Source organism: Cyclopterus lumpus, chromosome 5, assembly GCF_009769545.1.
Source record: "Cyclopterus lumpus isolate fCycLum1 chromosome 5, fCycLum1.pri, whole genome shotgun sequence".
Lineage (NCBI taxonomy): Eukaryota > Metazoa > Chordata > Actinopteri > Perciformes > Cyclopteridae > Cyclopterus > Cyclopterus lumpus.
The window spans coordinates 11809185-11831775 of NC_046970.1; the positions used below are offsets into that span (position 1 = coordinate 11809185).

General features: G+C 38.4%; 2 protein-coding genes across 2 annotated transcripts; one reads left to right on the forward strand and one right to left on the reverse strand.

Annotated features, from left to right (window-relative positions):
- Positions 1–1719: 1719 nt before the first annotated feature.
- arfgap1 (ADP-ribosylation factor GTPase activating protein 1) lies at positions 1720–15035 on the reverse strand. Its single transcript, XM_034533050.1, has 12 exons — positions 14819–15035; positions 12498–12568; positions 11606–11715; positions 11342–11513; positions 10917–11017; positions 10741–10827; positions 10539–10653; positions 10379–10435; positions 10220–10252; positions 5391–5450; positions 4799–4854; positions 1720–4693 (listed from the first exon to the last, which is right to left on the reverse strand). Exons 2-12 carry the CDS (start codon positions 12555–12557, stop codon positions 4354–4356), a joined length of 1191 nt encoding a protein of 396 aa, XP_034388941.1. The 5' UTR covers positions 12558–12568; positions 14819–15035; the 3' UTR covers positions 1720–4353.
- A 1028-nt stretch (positions 15036–16063) lies between these two features.
- LOC117730463 (ammonium transporter Rh type B-like) lies at positions 16064–17530 on the forward strand. Its single transcript, XM_034532187.1, has one exon. The coding sequence runs from the start codon at positions 16064–16066 to the stop codon at positions 17528–17530; it is 1467 nt and encodes a 488-aa protein (XP_034388078.1).
- The last annotated feature ends 5061 nt before the right edge of the window (positions 17531–22591 follow it).

Consider the following 22591-nt stretch of genomic DNA (forward strand, 5'->3'; position numbering starts at 1 on the left):
TGTGTCCATGTTGTCTCGTGATTTCCTGTTTTACTGTGAAAGTCAACTCTCCTCTTGTTTCAGGAAACTTGTTCCTTCCCCTGTGAGTTTCTCCTCTGGTCTGATTGTCTGCCTGACTCCTGATTGTTTCCAGCTGTGCCCTCACCCTGTGTATATATTGTCTGCGTCTCCCTTTGTCCTGTGCCAGTTTGTCTTGTCTTTTGTGCCAGAGAACCAGCCATTTCCATGGAATTCAGCAGTCACGATTTTATGTTACTTTGTTCATGTAGATTTTCTGTTTGTTTGTTTCCAGTTAATTAAAACTGAGATTTTTGTTGTTACTTTGCCTTGAGTCGTGCGTATGGGTTCTAGTCCTTGTTTGGTCATGACAGTAGGTATCCAAAAAAATATGAAGACAATTAAGGCTTTAAAAAAAAGTGTATATCCAATTTTTTAGAAGGACTAGTTTATTTTCCCAGTCAGCGTACTTTATCCACTTACATTAAGTTATTTGTTGAATGATACAATGATTCAACTCCAACATAGTGACATTATACTTGTGTTCCAGGCACTAAAGAACTGGAGCTGTTCTAATGATCGATTAATACCTTCTTATTGGAACTCGATCAACAATTCTCTTTTTTACTGGTGAATGCAATACTGACCACCGTCATATTGAGCATTTCTAAAGATTTCCTAAGAAGCTTGTGTAAAATGTTCCCAAACAGACCAACTTAGCTCTTTCACCCAAACCTTTAACCTAACATGTATATATTGCTGAAGAAAACTGAAACCAACCTAACCATGTTGTGTATCAAGATTCTCTCCAGAAGAGGGTCAACAAATGGTTCTAGATTCTGCACCACAGGCAGCAAATGGCATTCACAGTACAGTACACTTTTATTCAACACAGACACCATGTGTACAGGTAAATATCCTCAACCTCGACTGAGTAGGTAACACTGGCTCACCTGAAGGGATGGCTGCTGGTGAAACATATCGGGGCAAAGCAGACAACTGCACTTAAATTCACTGAGGAAACGACTTTTGACAATCAAGCAGCAGCTGAATGTATTTAGCTCGACATTACATCTCATGCATGACATCAAAAATAGTATTTCTAACATAAATAGTTTCAACAAACATGGATATACCCAATCTCAAATGTTGGACAGGCACAGAGCCAAACTACTGCTCTGGAAAGTTAAAGTTCAGAATTGGCTTCAGATTACATTTGGGTGTATATAAAAAAGAAATCATCACCTTATATCAAGACCTTTAGGATGAATTTCAGACATTAACACATTTTGCAGTGTATCCGTGTTTCATGTGTACCAGTAACCCCAAACATTCACCATAAAAAGGTATTTCAGAACTATAAGCTCTTATACAGATTTCAGAATGTGGCTGTGAAAATATTTCTCTTTTGAAAACATTAGATATCACAGCACAAAGTCTTCCATTCATTTGATGGCAGTTTATAGGTTTTAAGTCATGCCATCAAGAAAATAAAAATAACTCAAAATGACTGACATAAAGCTTTAGTAGGGAAGGCTGGGGGTTAACAATATATATTGTATGGTGATTTACTAACATGTACACCTCACTGCATCAGAGACACACAAGCAAACTGAAGTCAGTCATCATCAAGAGAAAGCAATCACAACTGTTTAAGGTTTTTCAACACATGACCATACATGAACACAACAACAGAGGTTCAGCAACACAATGTTCCAGGAGTGATTTTTACATCATTGTATTATCATGAAAACACACTAAGGCTGTAGACCCATCTGTGCTGCTTTGCTTTAACACACTTCCTTCATCAAAGACAAGAAGAGCCACAGCAAAGCCTCCTGCAATAAGGTCTACATCAAAACAATGCTGAAGGTTCAGAAAAAACAAGTTCCCCTACTAAAAACTCCCCCGTAAACTGAAGACTTCTTAGAGGTAGGAAATGGGCATGGAATAAAGTTCCCAGGAAATAGCTTTCCCACATTAAAACCTGCAGTAGTAAAATAGCATCTTTAATAATCATGAGGCCCGAGGAGTACTGCCTGCAGAGGTACAGCAAAGTGTTGTAACACCTTAATAACAAATAATCCAGCAGCTTGATTACAATGGTAGAGTGCTCTATGAGCAGTTAATAAGTAACTACTGGCCAAAGATTAGACACCAAACCTCAAAGAATCAGGTGCAAACAAAAGATGGAAAGATGTCTTCTCATACAAGTCATTGAACTTTACCTTTTGGTGTAACATTTTAAACAAAAAAATCTAACCCAGACCTGGAGTTGGCTCAAGTGTATTGAACTCGAGTTTAGTTTGAGGGGTTTGCATCATCTATGAAGACTGGGCATCTGTAGGTTATTGCATGCAAATTCAACTTTAGTCATTTAAAGTATGATTAAGTTGCAACACCTCATGTTGTTGGGAATTAAAGGCCACACACATGGGAAAGTCAGGTTCTGCAAATTGTCGTAGTTCTAAACCTCAATGGTTCGTTTGAATTTTAAGTTAACTACACAATTTCACAGAATACACTTCCAATTTTTAAAACAATGAGTGTTTTAAGGATTCATTTGCATCTGCGATGAACAATGTGACTGCAGCTGCCGAATGAATTCATAACAAGTGTTTGAGCGCTATGACCGTCTAAGCATCCAGCGTATAATGAGCCTCATTAACAAGTGTGAAGATATCTGTGAAACAAAACTCCTCACAACACATAATGACCAAGGTGTTGCAATAACCCAGATGTGGAGAACACAGAGTTGCTTCATACGAGAATAAATGTACAATGACCAGTCAGTTCAGGTCACAAGTTACAGGCAACACCATGCAGTTAACATCGGTGTCAACTTATTGAAACACAACCTCCATACTCGTTTGTACAGTATATCATCATGCAATGAGGAATTATCTACAATAAACTATATATATAATCTTGACAAATTATCTAAAAATATCAAATCTTGAAAAAAAAGATTGAGATATTATGGATTAAATAATTGCTGATCCAACAAGTGTCTTTCAAAATATGAGGAATTATTCACTGTTTCTGATCTTCTGCTAGGTTTATAAGAGTGAGGGAATACAGTTTATCCTGACCTTCTGTTTCTGGCATATTTTTGCTTGACAACTCTCAACCCTAATAGATTAAGCTGTAAAGTAAAAAAAAAACAATGTGGAAACTTAACTTAATGTTGAAGTATAAAGTAACATTACTTGAAGCGCTGCATAATCCCAAAACATCCTAAAATTATGTGGGGGATGTGCCTAAAAATAATATTTTAATTTTGTAATGATTGTTTGACAGGTTGACAGCTGTTGATGTTGAAGATGGAAAAGAGTGACAGTAAAATCACGATATTGTCTCAACCAATTCAAATTAGTTAATGTTAAATGCCCATACATAGATTTTCAGAAAAAGTCAAAATGACAATGTGAACACCAACATAACCATTTTACCATTTTAAAAAGAAGGGGCCATTATTGATACATTTGGGACACACCAATTCAATTCAGTTTATTTTGTATAGCCCAACACCAAAGTCAACTGTTAACCATCAAGTCCATTGTCTGCTCTTAAAAACATGGTAATGTATCCACAGCTCTATTTTCAAACCCATTGACTATTTGCACATTTAAATATAAATAAAAAAAACAATACTACAAAAAGGTAAATTACTGTAGTTCCAACTCATTAGAATATTTATTTCATTTAAATGGTACGAATTCACAGACTTGATAAATAAAAGCCAGTTTGTGAGTGGTTGTTTGTTCCTTTGATTTGATATAAACACATTGTGACTACAGCAGGGAAAGGAATCAAATGTAATAAAAAAATGCTTTTTCAAAATATGTGTACGAGAACAAAATGTGCAAAAGGTCCATGGGCAAAACAAATTAATTTGATTGAACAAACAGAATATCATGTCATTAATGTTTAGTCAATCACTGTATTTACAAGAATTTATATTTACAGTGTCAGATTTTCTCCGTCATGCATCGGTTTATCAATAATCCCACAACACTGGCGTATTCATTGTTGAGTATTATGCTTGGGCAGCCCAGGCCGAAAGTTATGACCATATCTATCACTTCCTGGTGATGAAGGCAATTTACAATAAAATACATGACTGCAAGTCAGTATAGTTGTACATTAAGAATAAACCTTAAACAATGTGCAAAACTTAACTCTGGGCTTCATTTATTGTTTCTTGGGTTTATAATAAATATACTTTGAATGGATTGATAGGAACTAAGCTGACAGCTATTTCCCTAAAAGTGCCAGTGAGATTAGCGGCGAGAAAAACAGAAGGAAAAGGCCAGAGTGGGGAAAAGGGTGAGGGGATGTATGGTTGTGAGGTCACTACCAGTCTGCATTATCCCAGGTTTCCTCAGCAGGTTTCGTGGGGCTTTTCTTCGTCTTACCATCTGCGTTTTCCCAGTTGTTTTCCCAGGCTTCCCAGCTCTCCTCTGTGCTGTGTTTGTTGTTGGACGCTGCTTCGGAGCCCCAATTGTCCCAACTGTCAGAGCTCTTCTTTGCAGGATTATCTGCGACGGTCCAGCTGTCACTGCTGGGTGATTTCTTGGCCTTTAAGGAGTTGCTGCTGCCAAAGGTTTCCCAAAAGTCCTTTGAGACCGGCTGACTAGAACTGCCCTGATATCCCTCAGTGGCATCCATGTTCTGGTAGCTCTCTCCGGTAGACCTGAACACATTTATAACATTTTCATGTTGCTACATTAATTCATTAAGTACAAAACATTTTGTATGTGGGATATAACATGTAAAAGCATGAAGTTGTTATCATTACCCATCCTCCGGTTTTCCCGAGAAGAGATTAGTCAATTTTGAACCAGCTCCCTGAACCTAAAGAACAGACAAGACTTTAGCAACATTGTGACTTTGTAAGAAACACATTTTACTAAAACTGAAAATTAAATCCAATGGTAAAATCTAATGGTGGTTAAGGGGATAATTAAAAAGAATTTAAATATCAAATCTTAAGTCCATAAATAATAAATATTAGCTACACAACAAATGAACATATTATGCTCCATTTCTACAGTTAGAGGCAGTAATAATACAACTGAAAACAGATGTTTCATTTCTAACACTTTACATCAGAAAGTTTGACCACCAAATACTCACCACCAGAGTAACAATGGGAGCAAGAAAAATGAGAGATGAATTAAAATTAGAATTGTTCAAACATTCATCATCACAGCGAAACCAGTCTCCTTTGAGGGTAATGATGCAGGGGGCTGAGGCTGGCTCTGCAGTTTCAGCTTATCTGCTCTAAGATGCCACGGTATTAAGTTTTTAATGTTAGATCAGAGCTGCTGTTCCTTGCTCAGGAGACTGGTTTGGCATCTGTACAGCTGGCAGAGGTCTGCCCATCCTACCTTGGTTGCCAGCCCAGTGATGCCGACTGTCACTTCGTCTAGAAATGTGCCATCTTTTACCTGCATGAGCCAAATTATCATTAACAACTAAAAAACCAGTATCCATCCACATAGGTTTGTCTAACTTGCATGTAATAAGCAGCAGTTTGTTTATAATTGTGAGAAAAAATATGCATTTTGTTAAGGGCACTGGTAATCAACATGAGAAAACAACAACATTGTGTTTGAATCTAACAAAAGTTATTATTCTCAAGAGAAAATAAGTCCAAAGTAAAAGGAGCTATAACCGCTCAGCAAGAGAGCAAAAAGATTGTTACAAAAGCACATACTACAGACACCTTAAATCACAAATGCCAACTCTACATTAGAAGACAAAAACATTTAGTTTAAAACTAGTTCCTCATTGTCCATTTCACTTTCTGTAAATCAAACCTAGAGCGTACATGGAAGGGGGAAAGATATCTATTATTACAAAGTTTACTCTTATTTCACCTTGATGTATTTTGAATCATGAAAATCAAAATACATCAAGTTTCTTATGGCTAAACAGGAATCATTTTAACTCATTAGAAGAAACAACCAGCAGCTGCTCACTTGACCGTGAAGAGTTACAGCAGTTATGTGGAAACAATTCATCATGACCTCAGGGATTTTAAAAACAAAGCTTATTCTAATGCAAACGCTTAACCATACTGAATCTTCAAAGCCATGGAGCAATTAATCACTTGAAGAGCTCCAGGTTGTGTAATTTCATGTTAACAGAACTTAACAAGAAAATGTCGCCATTTGAGAAATGTAAGAACCAAGACTGTATTTTAACTTTTGCAATTGATCAGTGAATCTTAACATGAATGACAAAAGTTAGGCCAAATTAGAATTTTTGTATAGAGTTGCCCCACCAGATGAATGGGAAGATACATTTGGTTAAGAATTTTCAATAGATAATATAGATTTACATTATTTGTCACGGTGGGTGTGGCCCACATTTTAAGCTGAATTGGAATATTTTAAATGTAGCATTGATATTACGATTCAATGCTAATGTAAAATGCTCTGTATGTTTCAGGGTAACGAAGGCTCATAAAACTGACATTCAACCCTCTTGTAATTGCTTTAATTTAATTAAATAATTCCATTCCATTATCCAAACCGCTTATCCTATTCAGGGTCGCGGGCCACTGTAGCTGATCCCAGCTGACATTGGGTGAAGGCAGGGTTCACCCAGGACAGGTCGCCAGGGCACACATGGAGACAGACAACCATTCACGCTCACATTCACACCTACGGGCAATTTTAGAGTCTCCAATTAACCTGAGCTGCATGTCTTTGGACTGTGGGGGAAGCCGGAGAACCCCGAAGGAACCCACGCTGCCACAGGGAAAACGTGCAAACTCCACAAAGAAGGACCTCCTTAAACTCGAGCCCCTCTTGCTGTGTGGTGACAGTGCTAGCCACTCCACCACCATGTAGCCCTTAATTAAATAATAAGTATTAGATAAAATACGGTGGGGCGACTGGTGCTCAGTGGTGAGCAGGGTCATCCTTCAAATCAGAGGATTGGCGGTTCGATCCCCGGCTCCATTAGCCCATGTCTTAGCTCTGGAGCTCTCTTCATTCACAACAGGAATGAGAAGCTCCACCTGTATCCTGGATCCCATACAATCTACTCTCACCAAGGAATGTCTCCCAGCCATCGCTCCACTCATCATAGCAATAATCAACTCCTCCCTCAACTCCGGCTCAGTCCCCGACACACTTAAACTGGCTGCTGTCACCCCCATCCTCAAGAAACCTGGACTCGACCCTGAGACCATGAGCAATTTCCGGCCCATCTCAAATCTTCCCTTCCTGTCAAAAATACTGGAACGCGTCGTCGCTGCACAACTCAAAACCCACCTCATTTCCAACGATCTGTTCGAGCCATTTCAATCTGGTTTCCGCTCGCAGCACAGCACCGAAACAGCCCTTCTCAAAGTCACCAATGACCTCCTCCTCTCCTCAGACTCTGGCCACCTCAACATTCTCCTTCTCCTGGATCTCACTGCAGCCTTCGACACCATCAACCACAACATCCTTCTCTCCCGCCTCAAATCGTCCCTCAACATCACCGGAACTGCTCTCTCCTGGCTCAAATCATATCTAACAAACAGACAACAATTCTTTAGCATCAACAACTGCACCTCCTCCACTGCTCCTCTGTCTCAGAGCGTCCCCCAGGGTTCGGTGCTTGGTTCTCTTCTGTTCATCCTCTACCTGCTCCCTCTTGGTAACATCATACGTCATCACGGTCTCCTCTTCCACTGCTACGCTGATGATGTCCAGCTCTACATCTCCACAAAAACCATTACCACTACTACTCACTCCAGTCTGTCAAACTGCCTCACTGACATTAAATCATGGATGCAAACCAATTTTCTCAAACTCAACTGTGATAAATCGGATATGATCATCATCGGCCCCAAATCTCTCACCAAAACCAGTCACAACTTCTGCCTCACCATTGACAACTCCACTCGGTCTCCCTCCCCTCACATCCGCAACCTCGGAGTCATGTTTGACAGCAACCTCTCATTTGAACATCACATCAAACAAATCACCAGAACCTCCTTCACCTAAAAAAACATTGCCCGTCTCCGCCCATCACTTTCCTCATCTGCTGCTGAAACTTTAATCCACGCCTTCATCACCTCCAGAATTGACTATTGCAATAGTATTCTTTATGGCACATCTTCCAAAATCCTAAACAGACTCCAATACATCCAGAACTCTGCTGCTCGCCTGCTCACCCACTCCCGTTCCCGTGATCACCCCTGTTCTCCAGAGCCTTCACTGGCTCCCCGTCCCACAACGGATCCAATAATAAAAATCCTTCTCCTCACTCACAAAGCTCTCCATAATCAGGCCCCCTCCTACCTCACCAACCTGCTCCACCACCACACTCCATCCCGTCGGCTCCGCTCCTCTGATGCCAATCTCCTGTCCATCCCACATAGGACCAAGCACCGGACATGGGGTGGCAAAGCCTTCTCCATATCTGCCCCCTCCCTCTGGAACTCTCTCCCCAAACTCATCCGAGACTGTACTGATCTTTCCTTATTCAAATCGCAAATCAAAACCCACCTGTTCAGAACTGCTTTTAATGTGTGATTGTTTGTTTTTGTTTTCTTATCAGGGTCCGAGCGACTCAGAAAGTCCCTATTTATTTGTTTTACCTGTATTTTAGCTATTCTTATTTATTTATTTTTAGCTTTTAGGATGTTTTAATTATGTGAAGTGTCTTTGAGTATTATATTAAAGCTCTATATAAATTAAATGCATTATTATTATTATTATTATTATTATTATTATTATTATTATTATTATGTCGATGTGTCCTTGGGCAAGACATTTAACCCACTTAATTGCTCCAGTAACTGTGCCTACGGTGTGTGAAAGTGTGTGAATGTTAGTCCTGATGGGCAGGTGGAATCCTAGCTCCTACCATCACTGTATGAATGGGTATGAATGGGTGAATGATGTCATGTAGTGTTAAAGCGCTTTGAGTGGTCGGAAGACTAGAAAAGCGCTATACAAGTACAGGTCCATTTACCATTACCATGAAATGGACATGTTTATAAGACATTTAATAAATTATCCTTGTGATACTTTGAATGTAAAAGCCAAATGCTTTGATATGAGGCATGGTATCCGATATAATACTTTGGTTCCTCCAAATGCGTAAATGTACTTTAGGCCTTGTGCAGTGACCGAAAGTTCAATCTGACTTGCATCCGTAAATTCCCAAATAAACAGTTCACAGCTGTGTGCTTCTTCAAATCCCATTGCTAAGTCACTAACTGGAGAAATCAAAAGGTTGGATTTTTTTGCATCCTTGAAACTGCAGATGTTGTCATTTGATGTAAGCTGGCATAGAGCAGATACAATGACACAGACAAGCAGTGCAGAAAATAGCACATTACATCTGAAGCTGTTTTCTTTCTCCAAAAGGACTATATCCCACCACCAAATTCACAACTTCAAACATCAATGTTACCTTTTCTTGGGTGGGTTTGATAACATTCTCATTTAATGTCTGTCTTAACTAATGCAGCCTAGTTGAAAGTCAGAGGGGATAATTCACTTGAATGAAACAGTCACAGTAGAGCAAGACACAGAGCTGCTTGTTCTGAAGTTGCATGAAGTGACACTCATTCCCATTCACCATGACACTGAGCAAGCACTAGAGGGTGTAATGGTTAAAAAAAACGTGTCAAGTAAACTTCTCTTATGAGGCAACACTGCAAACTATTTATTTCTGTGTAGTATGGTGAAACACTAGAAGCCTTTTAAGTCTTCGTCTGTATTAAAAATATTAAAAGACAACATCTTTGCTTTTCTACTCTGCCTCCTAAGTTCTTCAAATGAACATGCTACATATAGGATTTATGTTCTAACGCACACCGCCTCTGCCCTATATAGGACTCTATGGACAATACTCCCCTCCAATTGTGAGCACTTATTTGCCCACTGAAAAGCACAGCCGGCCAATCAGGTACCCAAAATGTGTGGATCCCACAGTATATAAAAAGGCAACACACACAGCTGTCTGCCTTTCTCTCTTCAGTGTAATTATCCCACTGACTGTTCATCGCCGCACTTCAAGAACTCCAGCTGGTCAGAGAGCAAGCAGCCTCTGCCGGAAGTCAAAATATTTCGACTGGGGACGCAGCTGGTTGCAGATGCTTACATTTTAGATGATTTGGGCCTTTGAAAACCTCCAAACACAATCCCGACAAACATTAGTAGTAGTAGTAACAACAGGTTGTTACCCGTGACTATATCAGTCTTACCTTTAAGGTTGCTTGGTTTGCAAGTTTAGATGTCTATATGAGAGGACAAAGACAAAACATATGAATGATGTCTCTTTATTGTAGTTTGGATTTTAATTTTTGTATGCAGAAAAATCAATCAAATTCAATGCAGCACAAAAAAAACTTAAGTACACTTACATTATCTTTAGCAATAGAAGCAAACTTGCTTGCTCCAACAGCAAAGCTGCTCCAGCCCTACGAAGAAAAAAAACAAACATGTGAAAAATTGCCACAGGTGAAGAAACAATACATACAATAGAAAGTACAACTCGGACAAGATATATACATTGTGACCTACTGAATAAATAGAAGACATGGCATTGTTGATGAAGTCATCCTCTTTCTTCTCTGGGGTCACTGTGTTGCCAAAGCCAACATACCGATTCTCTTGATTCCCACTATAGCCCCCTCCACTGACGAAGCATAAAGAAATGTAAAGAAATAAAAGATTAAAGTAAAAAAAAAAAAACAGACATAATAAAAGAATGTGAGGCTCTCACCTCTGATATGAGTTGACATCATCACTCAACCAGTCTTCAAAAGCTTTGTCGCTAGACTTTGCTGAGCTTTGTCCAGGTCCTCCAGAGCTGTTTGACAGAAGCATGAATTCACTGCTTGAATGCCTATCCTGTAATGCCATTGCCCATAGTGCGAGTGCGTTAAAAATCACTTTTACCGATGAGAGGATGAAAGGCTGGTCTTGGGTTGAGGAGATGTCCAGTTTCTGGCAGGGGATGTCTCAATGGACCACTCCTTACCCTCTGCTAAAGTTGCAACCTGTCATGCAGTCAAAAGAGGATCTGATCAAAATAATACACCTTCACAAACTAGTTATCTCAAAGAAGCTTCAGCTAAGACTAGATAATTCTGCCAATAGCTTTTGTAAAGATATGCATCTTATCTGGTATACACACACACTTGCAATTAGGAATTTAAAGTCTAGTTCCTTGTTTGATCCATTTAGTACGTATATGGTCAAATCAATTACTACTTATAAACAAATAACATGCTTAACTCCCTGTATAAGATAATGGAGAATTTAGTCTTAAATGTGAAATGTGTAAGAAAGTAATCAAAGACATATACACCTGCACACCTCACCTTGTCTCTAAAGAGTGCAGCAGCTTTGCTGTTATATTTCTCCTGTAACGTCCAGGTGGGATCATAATCATCTTGGAGTTCAAGAAATATACGGAATACTCCATTTCCTCCCGCTTTCATCTTCTCAAGCTCAATATCTTTCCACTTGTCCATGGTGACAGAGCGCACAAAACTGCAGACAGGGTAGAGAGAAACATTAATCATTATCAGGCTATCCAAGATCTCCAAAATCATCAACACCATAAATCAATCCACTATTCTCACCTGAGATGTACTCCCAGGCCCCTATGCTTGCCAGAGCACTCAAGACAAATCCAGATCCCATAGGTCACACTAACCCATTGAGGGTTAAAAGCGCCACACTCAAAACATAGCTGAAAAACAACAAGGCAATGAATACATTTACACATGTAAATGACTGTAAGTGGTGTCCTTCACACATGATCGGCAGTTTGATCCCCGGCTTCGCTAGTCCATGTCCTTGGGCAAGACACTTAACCCCACAATTGCTCCAGTAGCTGGGCCTAAAGTGTGTGAATGTTAGTTAGCCCTGATGGGCAAGTGGAACCTTAGCTCCTACCATCAGTGTATGAATGGGTGGGAATGGGTGAATGATGTCATGTAGCGTTAAAGCGCTTTGAGTGGTTGGAAGACTAGAAAAGCGCTATACAACTACAGGTCCATTTTCCATTTTACATCTCTTCTGGAAAAACTACCGAGATGGATTTATAAACCTTTGTGCATTGAAGATTATATGTAGCCTCATCCTGCATTCAGAAGAAAAATATCTATGGTATAGAAAAAGTAAATTAACTCCATGTGTTTTAACATTGTACACAATCATTTCACACTGAAGTATCAGTTAAATAAATACATTATGTATTTCATATTGTGCATTTATTTTTAGTTTAGGTCACATATCTGTCAAATACTATCACCAAAGATGTAGGCCAACAAGATTACTACTAAAATTACTCCCACCATTTATTTGATCATTGATGAAAGCGAGGAAAGTTTGTGAAGTATAGTGAAATTGTGCTACTTTGCAGGCATCCCAAACAACTGCTACAACCAGCTATGTGAATTATATGTGTCCAGTGAGCGGACAGTATTTTGACTAAGTTAGCCGTATGAATAAGTTGCTGTGAAGGCTTACATTATTCTCATCTTGGGTTCTCACTTCCTTCAGAACTCTTCTGGTCCTTGGACTCGCCATGTTGACCCACACTGAAAGACAATGGTAGAGGACTTCCTTAAGTAAACTATTTAGTTACCAAGCAGAGTTTGGAATCATCTGTATAGACATGTTCAAAAGACACAAATACTTCTCGGTACAAATACTCCACTACCTGATATTACTAAGCTACATCTTGAAAGAATTGCCCATAATTGAATGAAAACATAAATAGTTGAGCACTATTTCACATACTAAAAGTATACATTCCTATTGTTTTATCAAGAAAAAAGCCACCCTGAAATAGAAGGGACACTGGTTCAATAGCAGTGTTGATAGCAGTGAGAACCGTTTGATGATGTTATCTAAAGCCAACCTGAACCTGCTCCAAGGACAGCAGGATTGTTTGAGATGAACTGTGCCTTGCGTTGAAAGCAGATAAAAGCAGCAGGTAGACAGGGCTGCCAAGGGAAGTGATACAAAGCTGCAGTAAAACCTTCCCAGAATGATACAGGAGGTCAGGCTGCACACTTTTAAAAGCTAATTATTATTTGTATTATTAATAAATCGTTGGATTATATTTGTTATTACTCTATTATTAGCATGGTGTATAAAATGTGTAGCAACATGCTCAAATTGACACCAAGCAGCACGTTTTATAGACCTCTAACCAGAAGACAAGGTTGTTATTGCAAAGACCTAAAACAAACCTAATGATTAATGAAGCACGTACCACGACTTTATGACAGCAGAGATTGTTTGGGTACACATTCACTCATGACACTGCTGTAATCCCTACACAGTGGTGATATTCTTTTTGTTCCCAGAGGTATTTGTGTCTTTTGATCATATCTAAACAGATGATTTCATACTCAACACATCAGTAAGCCACACTTTACACTGGTTGACACCGTGTCATTGAAATGTACATTGACATTGTAGTTTCTTTAGAGCCCATTCTACACTGATCTACTGCCATAAAGCACTAAATGTGTATTAATGCACATTCCTACCAAATGCATTCTTCAATTAATGATAACTAAAATGTACAGTGCTTAGCTATTTGAGAAACAAACATAACATTTCTTTAAAAAAAAAAACTGCTATCATTGTTTTAAAGATATACATATTCTATAAGAATGAATAGGCCTGGGACAAAGAACCACAGACAGGGCAAGAAATTCAGAAATGTATGAGAATAATGCACGGTTGGTATTGTACAATGACAATAAAGAAAGTATGGAAAAGGCCAGCTTTACCTTTTAAACTCAGGTATTGAACTGAAAATTATTTACTCTATTCAATTGTGTACAGCCCAAAAACAAAAAGGGAAAACAAATAAATAAACTTTAGGGAGCGGAACAGAGGAGGATCCCTCTCCCCAGATGGATAGAAGTACAATATATGTCATGTGTACAGAATGAACATCATAACAGAGTTAAAACACAAAATAAATCCCCTTACAATTTTACAGAGCCCAATGTGACATTAAATGTGATCACTCAATTCATTTACCATCTAGTCATAACAGCTATAGTTTAAAGACACCGATGTTACTATAAATAACAACATCACAGAAGCAATACACTATACAGTTCAACGTCTGTGTTGGGGTGGATTTGAATTGTGCAATTCTCAGATAGATGTGATGTTTTCACAGAGATCCACTCTTCATAAATCCATGCAGACAATCAGGTGAATATGAGGGGAAACGTCAGCAAAGAAAACTCGACTGGTAGGTTTACATTCCTCAAAACAGCATTGCTTCATTAGGAGACACAATACAATAATGAGGAACTGTGTCTAGCCTGCGCCAGGCTTTGGCACTTTGGGGGATTACTAGGAGCAAATTGACAGACTTTATGGATATGTTATATGAAAAGTCAGTTGTCATTTGTTCACAAGAGCGAGGATGCTGGTTAAGCTAATCAGATGTCTTTATTAAGATGTACTTGAACCAAGGCCTAAAGGAAAATAACCATAATTATAAGACATAAGTAATGGTGACGTCTGTCTCTTAATGAAACAATTCGTGGTTTCCACACAGAAGTGCAGTCGTGTCACCGCTCTACGACACGTAACAAACACTCACGTTAGACATGTCAGACATCGGGTTCCGTGTACATTTAACGACACACTAGTAACACGTTAAGACGCTGTTGTCGTGTTTGATTTTGGCTTGTCGTTAAATACGTATTCGCACGTGAACATTTCACCAACATGTTAAAATGTAACGTTAGTTAAGCGTTGTAACCAACGACAAAGCTAACGTTAGCATACGACCGAGCTAACTGAACCGTTACCTGTCTGTGATTTATGAACAACGAATAAGCTGTTTTCAGAAGCTCTGCTGCTCCACCGATGAACTCTGAGAAGGCTCTTCTTCTGTGACAGAGGCACAGCGAATACTATATTGTCACAGGCTGTGTCAGGTCAACATAAGTGTATTGTAATGATAGGCTGCTGATGTTAAGCACCGGTAGCCATGTTCCTGTTTGCATACGTTGGCAGTGCAGTGCATCATGGGAGTACATTGTCCTCTTCTTAATTTGTACCCTCCTGTCTCTCTTTTTCTCTCTCTCTCTCTCTCTGCTGCCTCTGCTGCTTCGGAGCGTGAATGTACACGAGAAAAGGGACATTGATAAGATAATAAGATTCACAATCTAAATTTGGCATCACCTGTCATTGTCACAGCTCAAAAGTAATGTATTTCTCTGGGCAGAATGTTCAGAGAAATATGTTCATTTACACATTACGAGGCTGAACTAAGATATCTTTCTCCAACTTGGTTAGTGACAATGGGCAGCATGATGGTCAATACCAGGGCACTTAAACTGAAGCAACTACATTTAATTCAGCCTTTAATTGTGTTACTGCCAACACTTATTTGCCTTATATAAAACACTTTGAATTACTTCTGTGTTTGAAAGGTCCAATTATACAAATACACTTGCCTCGCTTCTTCTGTGCAGCACTATTGAAGTAAAACTAATAAATCCATTAATTTGATCAATCTTGAAAACAACAAAAATGGAGCAACTTGATTTGATGACCATTAATTTACAGTCTGCACATGCCTTACAACAATGTCCCCTGTCTCTAGCTCGGCACCCACAGTTGTTGCATATCTATCCACATGTTTTCTGTGACTTTTTAGTTTCTCCCATCCAATAAAGGTAAACAGAGAACATTATTATAGTGAAACGTTATTGTGAATAAAACTGTAATTCAACAACTGCAATGTGGTACAGCATTTACTGTCTGAATGCAGCCTTCATTTTGCTTTTGTTGTGTCAAATTCATTAATTAATTTACAGTACCCTTATTAATCTTTTTATTTAATTTTATTATTTATTTTTATTTAAGTTATACTTTAGAGACATAACTGATGTGTGTAATTGTAAGTACTCTGAAGGATTAAAGTTCAGTCTGCACTGATTGGGGTTATGCTCCTCACGCAATGCCATTCGCTGCTCTTATCTGATAAAAATAGAGGTATAAAGTCGTGTTACTGCTTCTGGGGGAGCAACTGTGAGCTGTACATCATCATGAACGTGTCTACAAGTTTGAAGGTGCGCCTGCCGGCATTCGTGCTAGTGTCAGAAGTTGTCATGATAGTTCTTTATGCTGTGTTTGTCACTTATGATGATAATGCCAATGCAAAGCTGCAAAACAACGAGACCAAACCAATGGAGAACTCTATTTATCAAGACTATCCCTACTTTGTCGACGTGCAGCTGATGATCTTTATAGGCTTCGGGTGTCTGCTGGCCTTCTTCCGATTCTATGGCTTCAGTGGAATGGTCTTCAACTTCCTTACAGCTACATTTGCGATCCAGTGGGCGATCCTGATCCAAGGTTTCTTCCAGTTTTACTATGATGGTCAAATTCACCTGGGAGTGATCAACCTGCTGAATGCAGAGTTTGCCTGTGCTGTGGTTCTCATCTCTTTCGGAGCCGTGATTGGGAAGACAAGTCCTGTTCAGCTCCTGGTCATGGCTTTACTGGAGATCCCTGTCTTTGCTGTGACAGAGTGGGCTGTATTGAAATACATTAGAATCAATGATGCAGGTGGCACTATTCTTATTCACCTATTTGCTTGCTACTTTGGTCTAGGGGTAACGTTTGTGCTGTACCGCCCAAGCCTGAATAACGGACACTCTAGAGAGATCACTAGTTATCACTCTGACATCCTCTCTGTAATGGGAACCTTGTTTCTCTGGGTGTTCTGGCCTTCATTTAACTCTGCTCTGACCTTTAAGGGTGACGATCAACACAGAGCGATACTCCACACTTTTTTAGGTCTAAGCTCATCCACTCTCACTGCCTTTGCACTCACAGCAATGTTTAATAAGAGAGGCAAGCTAACAATGGCTGATATTCAGAACGTGACCCTGGCAGGTGGCGTGACGGTTGGGGCTTCTGTGGATATGATGATTTCCCCTGTAGCTGCATACGCCCTTGGCATCATGGGCTGCACTGCCTGTTTCTTTGGATACAAGTACATGACCCCCTTTATGGCCCGACACATGAGGATCCAAGACCAGTGTGGTATTCACAACCTGCACGGGCTCACTGGCCTCATATCATCCACAGCAGGGATCTGTGCCATCCTCCTAGCCACCGAGGAAACCTACGGACCCAGCATGTACCAGATCTTTTCCCATCGCGCTCCACCTGAGGGAGATCAAAAGCTCCTGGAACTGCAGAGGCTGATTCCCGGGCTGAAGCCGGGCTTGGGTCGTACTGCGCAGGAACAAGCTCTCTACCAGGTGGCAGCTATCTTCTCCACCATCGCAGCAGCTGCAGTTGGTGGGCTACTCACTGGTTGGGTCATGAAGCTGCCCTTCTTGGCATCCCCATCTGACATGGACTGCTTTGATGATGAGCTTTTCTTTGACATGCCCTCTGACTTTGAGCGTGTAGAAATGACCAAAGCCCCCATAAACTATGACGAAAAGATACAAATGAGCTCTATGAACACAAAGGTCGACACAGAGAGGCAGTCGTTATGAGTTATTCAATTTACTACTGTATGTAAAATGTTAAATGGCAATTGGAGCATACTGTATGTATAATGGTGAAGGGCAATTACAAGTATAACATGTATTTGCTTTAACATTATATGTAAATTCAAAGCAATGATGGAATAAAATCATCAGTTTCACTGCATTTATATCAAATGTATCTTACATTTTATGATTAGGAGTGCGTACTGCCTCCTCACTAAATTGGTCAACATTGCACTTAGGTTTGAAAAGGTTCAACATGCATCATATCCTTTGTCTTGTATATTTGATAATAACTACACTGAATATCTTGTGCTTCTAAAACTGAAGCTGAAGAAAAGTATAAAACATTACATTTTTAGAGACATTATGTTTTTGATATGGTATTATTACGGTTAAAAAACACTGCACTTAGGACAATAGTTACAATCAGGTAATCATCCCATTGAATTAGATTTGAAATTCTGGTTTTCAAAGTTCTGGAGGCACCATTTGATTCAAAAGCTTTCGCAACCCAGCCCCATCAGTAACGTATGTCCTGCTCATCCAAGCCAAAGAGTGTAAAACATTAAACCTCTGAGATCTTATTACATAATATATGTATATAACCTGCTCAATGCAAAATCTCCTGCCAACTTTTCTAGACATAAAAGCAGAGCGAACTATTCCTTATTCGATTCCTCAATTCCAAAGTTATTTACTACTTTGTTTATCTACAGATTATCGGGCCACTTAAGCGCTTTCTTTGTGTTTGAGTCGTCAAAACATTTATTGTGTCCAGAAGAATAAAGATAACACCATATAACAGATAACAGATATTGTTAAGTTAGTCATAAAGGTTGAGGCCTTTTATCACCACACAATGTGCCTTATATAATCATGGACAACAGGAAAGCAAAGTCCAATTCAGGATCCATGTAAATTGCATTTGATATGAAGTTTATAACACTCACAGATTGCTGATTCATGCTTTGATCATTATCTTCATGAGAAAGGATATAGCATGCATGTTGAATGCATACAAAAATGCATTCAACATTCTGATTTAGTTTCATCAGCTTTATCAAGAATATCACACCACTGTGTCCACAAATATTAAATTTACTCACCTCTTTATCTGCATTGCCCTAATATTTCTCAACATTCAACACCTGGAGGCTATCTTATTTTGCTATCTTATTTTGCAAAGGTGAACGTGCAAAGCGGACATACGAACTTCTACTTTGTAAGCTAACGTACCTGCGTTTTGTTTTTGTCACAATTACATTTGGCAGAACTCACCACTGACAAAAAGGACAAATGACAAAGACCCACTATAAACAATGTTTACTTATTTAGGGTTGATTGATTAAAATCATATTGACATGTCCTCCATTGAAAAATCCAGAACCTATGAATGCAAATATTTTCATTTTAAAGAGTACATTTAGAGTTGCCCATTATTGCAGTAACCCTTTTCGTCAGCTCAGATGGGACTGGTTCAAACATTAACCAAGTAAGTTACATTAATTGACCCACCGGCAAAGATTACAGAAAGAGGCATTTACAATATAATGACCTCATGAAGAGGGTAAGCTACTTTTGACTAGTCAAATATTAATTGGTGGGAATGTAATGTATAGTCCCTCTCTACTCAAAACGTACCAGCAGGATATTGTGACATCACAACAAGTGTTGACGCCAAGTGTGATGAGAACATATCAGAAACAAATTATTGTTAAAGATAGAGTATTTGTCTTCAAACATGTCAGTGGGTATCATTTCAGTAAAGACACAATTAATAAATCCCAGTGTGATTTAGCAGAGAAAAAACGAGTCAAAGATATCGGAAATTATTAATCAAATGCTTTGCTCTTACAGAAACAACAAACAAGGTAAGTCCAACAAATATATTGAACATTCTCTCATACAACTAATATAATCCAGTTAGTGTGCATGAGTGGTATGACATGCATTACAGAGCGGTTGTCATTTTTGATGACAAACAACAAACAGTGCCATCCTGTGGTGGCAGGTTAAGATGAACAAAGACGATTTAAGGCCTCTTAGAGATGGTTGGCGTAGCCCTCTCCGTTGTCTGCAGGGTCCACGGTTCTGGTGCGCTGATTTTGCACAGAAGCATACAGATCAGACATGGTGGAGACGGTGTCAGCGTTGCCTTCATCCTCCTTTTCTGACGGCTCCTCTAAATGAACTACATCTGAGTACTGTATCTCTGGAGAGACAGCCTTCAGTGCCAGGTTGGCATAGCAGTCCTGAAATGCGGACTGGAGGGAGAAAAAAACAAAATCAATGCAATGTCTTCACACAACATTATATGCACAGGACATGTTTAAATTATCATTTTAGCAAAGTTACCCAATATGATCCAACACAATTATCGAATTTTCTTTATAAAGGCCTTCTGCACCACATGTTCAACAGATGAGACATCAATCTTTGAAAAGGAGTTTAAAGACTCTACCTGTGACTCAGAATTGACTATATGTTGATCCCTCAAAGATGAAGAGTGTTGAAGATCAACTCCTGTAAACAAAGTTGTGCGTGTGGAAAAAAGCAGCACATTGTAAACACAGATGAAGGCATGAAAAAGACACACAGGCACAATGCACTTACTTGACTGGATGTAGCCTATGTTTCCATAAATAGGATTATCTTCCATCTGCCTTGGGCTCCGTCTTAAATTGGACATACAATGAGGATATGTATTTAATTATTTTCAGTTTGGTAATAACTTCTGAAAAAGAAGACCATTAAAGAGGAGATAAATTAGCTTTTTCCCTGAAGAGCAAATATATATATATATATATATATATATATATATATATATATATATATATATATATATATGATACATACCTTTGTCTTGTCCTTGGCTTAGATAGCTCTTTTCCTGTTGCCATATAAAGAATAGTACACTGACCATCAGATACAGAAAATGAATTTGTATTCATTTTTCACAAGCAAATAACATACCGTATTTACCTGAGGAACATTTTGATACACAGCAAAAAATGTTCCAACACAGTGAGAGCACCAGCATTGTACCGATGGCGCTGATTATCACCCATAGATGAAATGGAGCAAAAAAAGAATTCCAACCTGGAGAAACACAGAAAAAAATAATGATCCTCTTAATAATAATATTAATAATAATAATAATAATAATAATAATGTAATACCTTCAATAAAAACATTTATTGAATATGTTTTTACACCAGAAAGTTAAGTTATAAAAAATCTTAAAATCATATTGACATGTTGAAAAATACAGAACCTATGAATGTAAATATTTTAATTTTAAATAGTTTATGTGCAAAACAAGATGTCTATTCTCTTTGTCTGTAGGCTTTAGGTAATATGTATATGGGTTTTGAGGAAACCGAAGCACCTATAAAAAACCTTTGCAGACAACGAGACAACATGGAAACACATGCACAGTGAGGGGACAGTACTACCCACTGAACCACAGTGTCAGCCACCTCAAAACTAAATAGTATATATTAGAAACTAAGGGAAATGGCAAGTTTATTTATAGAGCACATTTCACTCACAGACACAGTCAAAATAGCACAATAATAGTGCATATAAGACATTGAAAAAGCATAAAAGATGTAAAAGGAAAAAAACATTTTTAAAAAACTGACACTGATTTGTGTCTACTGTCAAAGTCTGTATGCACACATCAGTTTTTTAGGAAAATGTCATTTAGTTTTTTGTTCACCTATTTTCTAACACAATCCATGTCTGAATCAATACCCAACCTCATTATAAGGTCAGGTAAGTTGTAGTACCTGAGACTTTTGGTTGGGTTTGTCACATGGACTGCAATGCTAGATTGAACAAGGTTCGACAAAAATATAACTTAATACCCAACAATTAAAGGAGTAAGTGTCAGTGTCACTGCTTGGAAAACAAGACAATAAAACAAATCATGAAAGCAGATTTAAACCACCTACAGAATGTGTCGTGAGTGGATCTGCTCAGTCGTCTGCAGCAGAACCTGACGCGTTAACTGAGACACTATAGCACACATTAATTGTGTGATTAAACAGTGTGATTAAACAGTGCAGTTGGTTTGTGTTGCAAGAATACATGCTCAGCAAGAATGTTGGATGCATTTCCTATCTCAAAAAACATTTGCAAAGCCGTGTTTCACAGCAGCTCACTGTAGTAGACTATTCTGACGTTTCACTGAATATTCTGACGTTTTCCCCTTTGCTTGAATAAAGGGAATATTCAATTACTGTTTCTTCATCTTCACCACAACATTATTGGAAAATGCTTTATAAAATCCCATTTTTGTCCAAGTCACTTTAATTGTTTCAGGCTATGTCTCTCTGAATGTTGTCCTCAAACTGTTCAAACACAATTAGAGATAAAGACTAACAAATGAATAGATACATAAATAAATTGTTATTTATTATTTGTTATATTTTTAATTATTATTACATTATTATTAAAATAATAAATAACCCAGCAACTGGGTACAACTATTTTAAATGATCAGGAATGACTTTCAAGTGTGAACCTTTTAAACGCAACAACACACATTTTTCAAAACTTAAACAGAAATTTAAATTCCAGTATATAATATATAATAGAATTAAACTGAGTAGAAATTGAGTAGTTCGGCCCATTGTGACAATACCAACTATTTGCAGTTAGTATCGGCCCAATATCTCTGCAACCATATATATATATACAGTATATACCCCACATATCATATTGAGACATACATAATATTATTAATTATTCACATTGTAGTGATGTGATAATTCTGTTGCATGTCGTCGCCTTTGGGCAAAGCAGCTTCAACCTAATTAACCCACTGAGTTATACTTAAACATGCATCTGTGTTTCACTGACTGCCTTCATTAAGTTGGTTTCATCAGTGAGTGTCTGAAAAGAATAGTTAGATTACATTGTTACCATGGTAGCATCCAGAGGTTGAGGATTTATTCAAATCCTTTACTTAAGTGAAAGTGCCAAAAGAACACTGTATACATACTCTGTCAGGTAAAAGTCAGGTAATAAAGATGTTACTTCAGGAAAAAATCAGGAAAA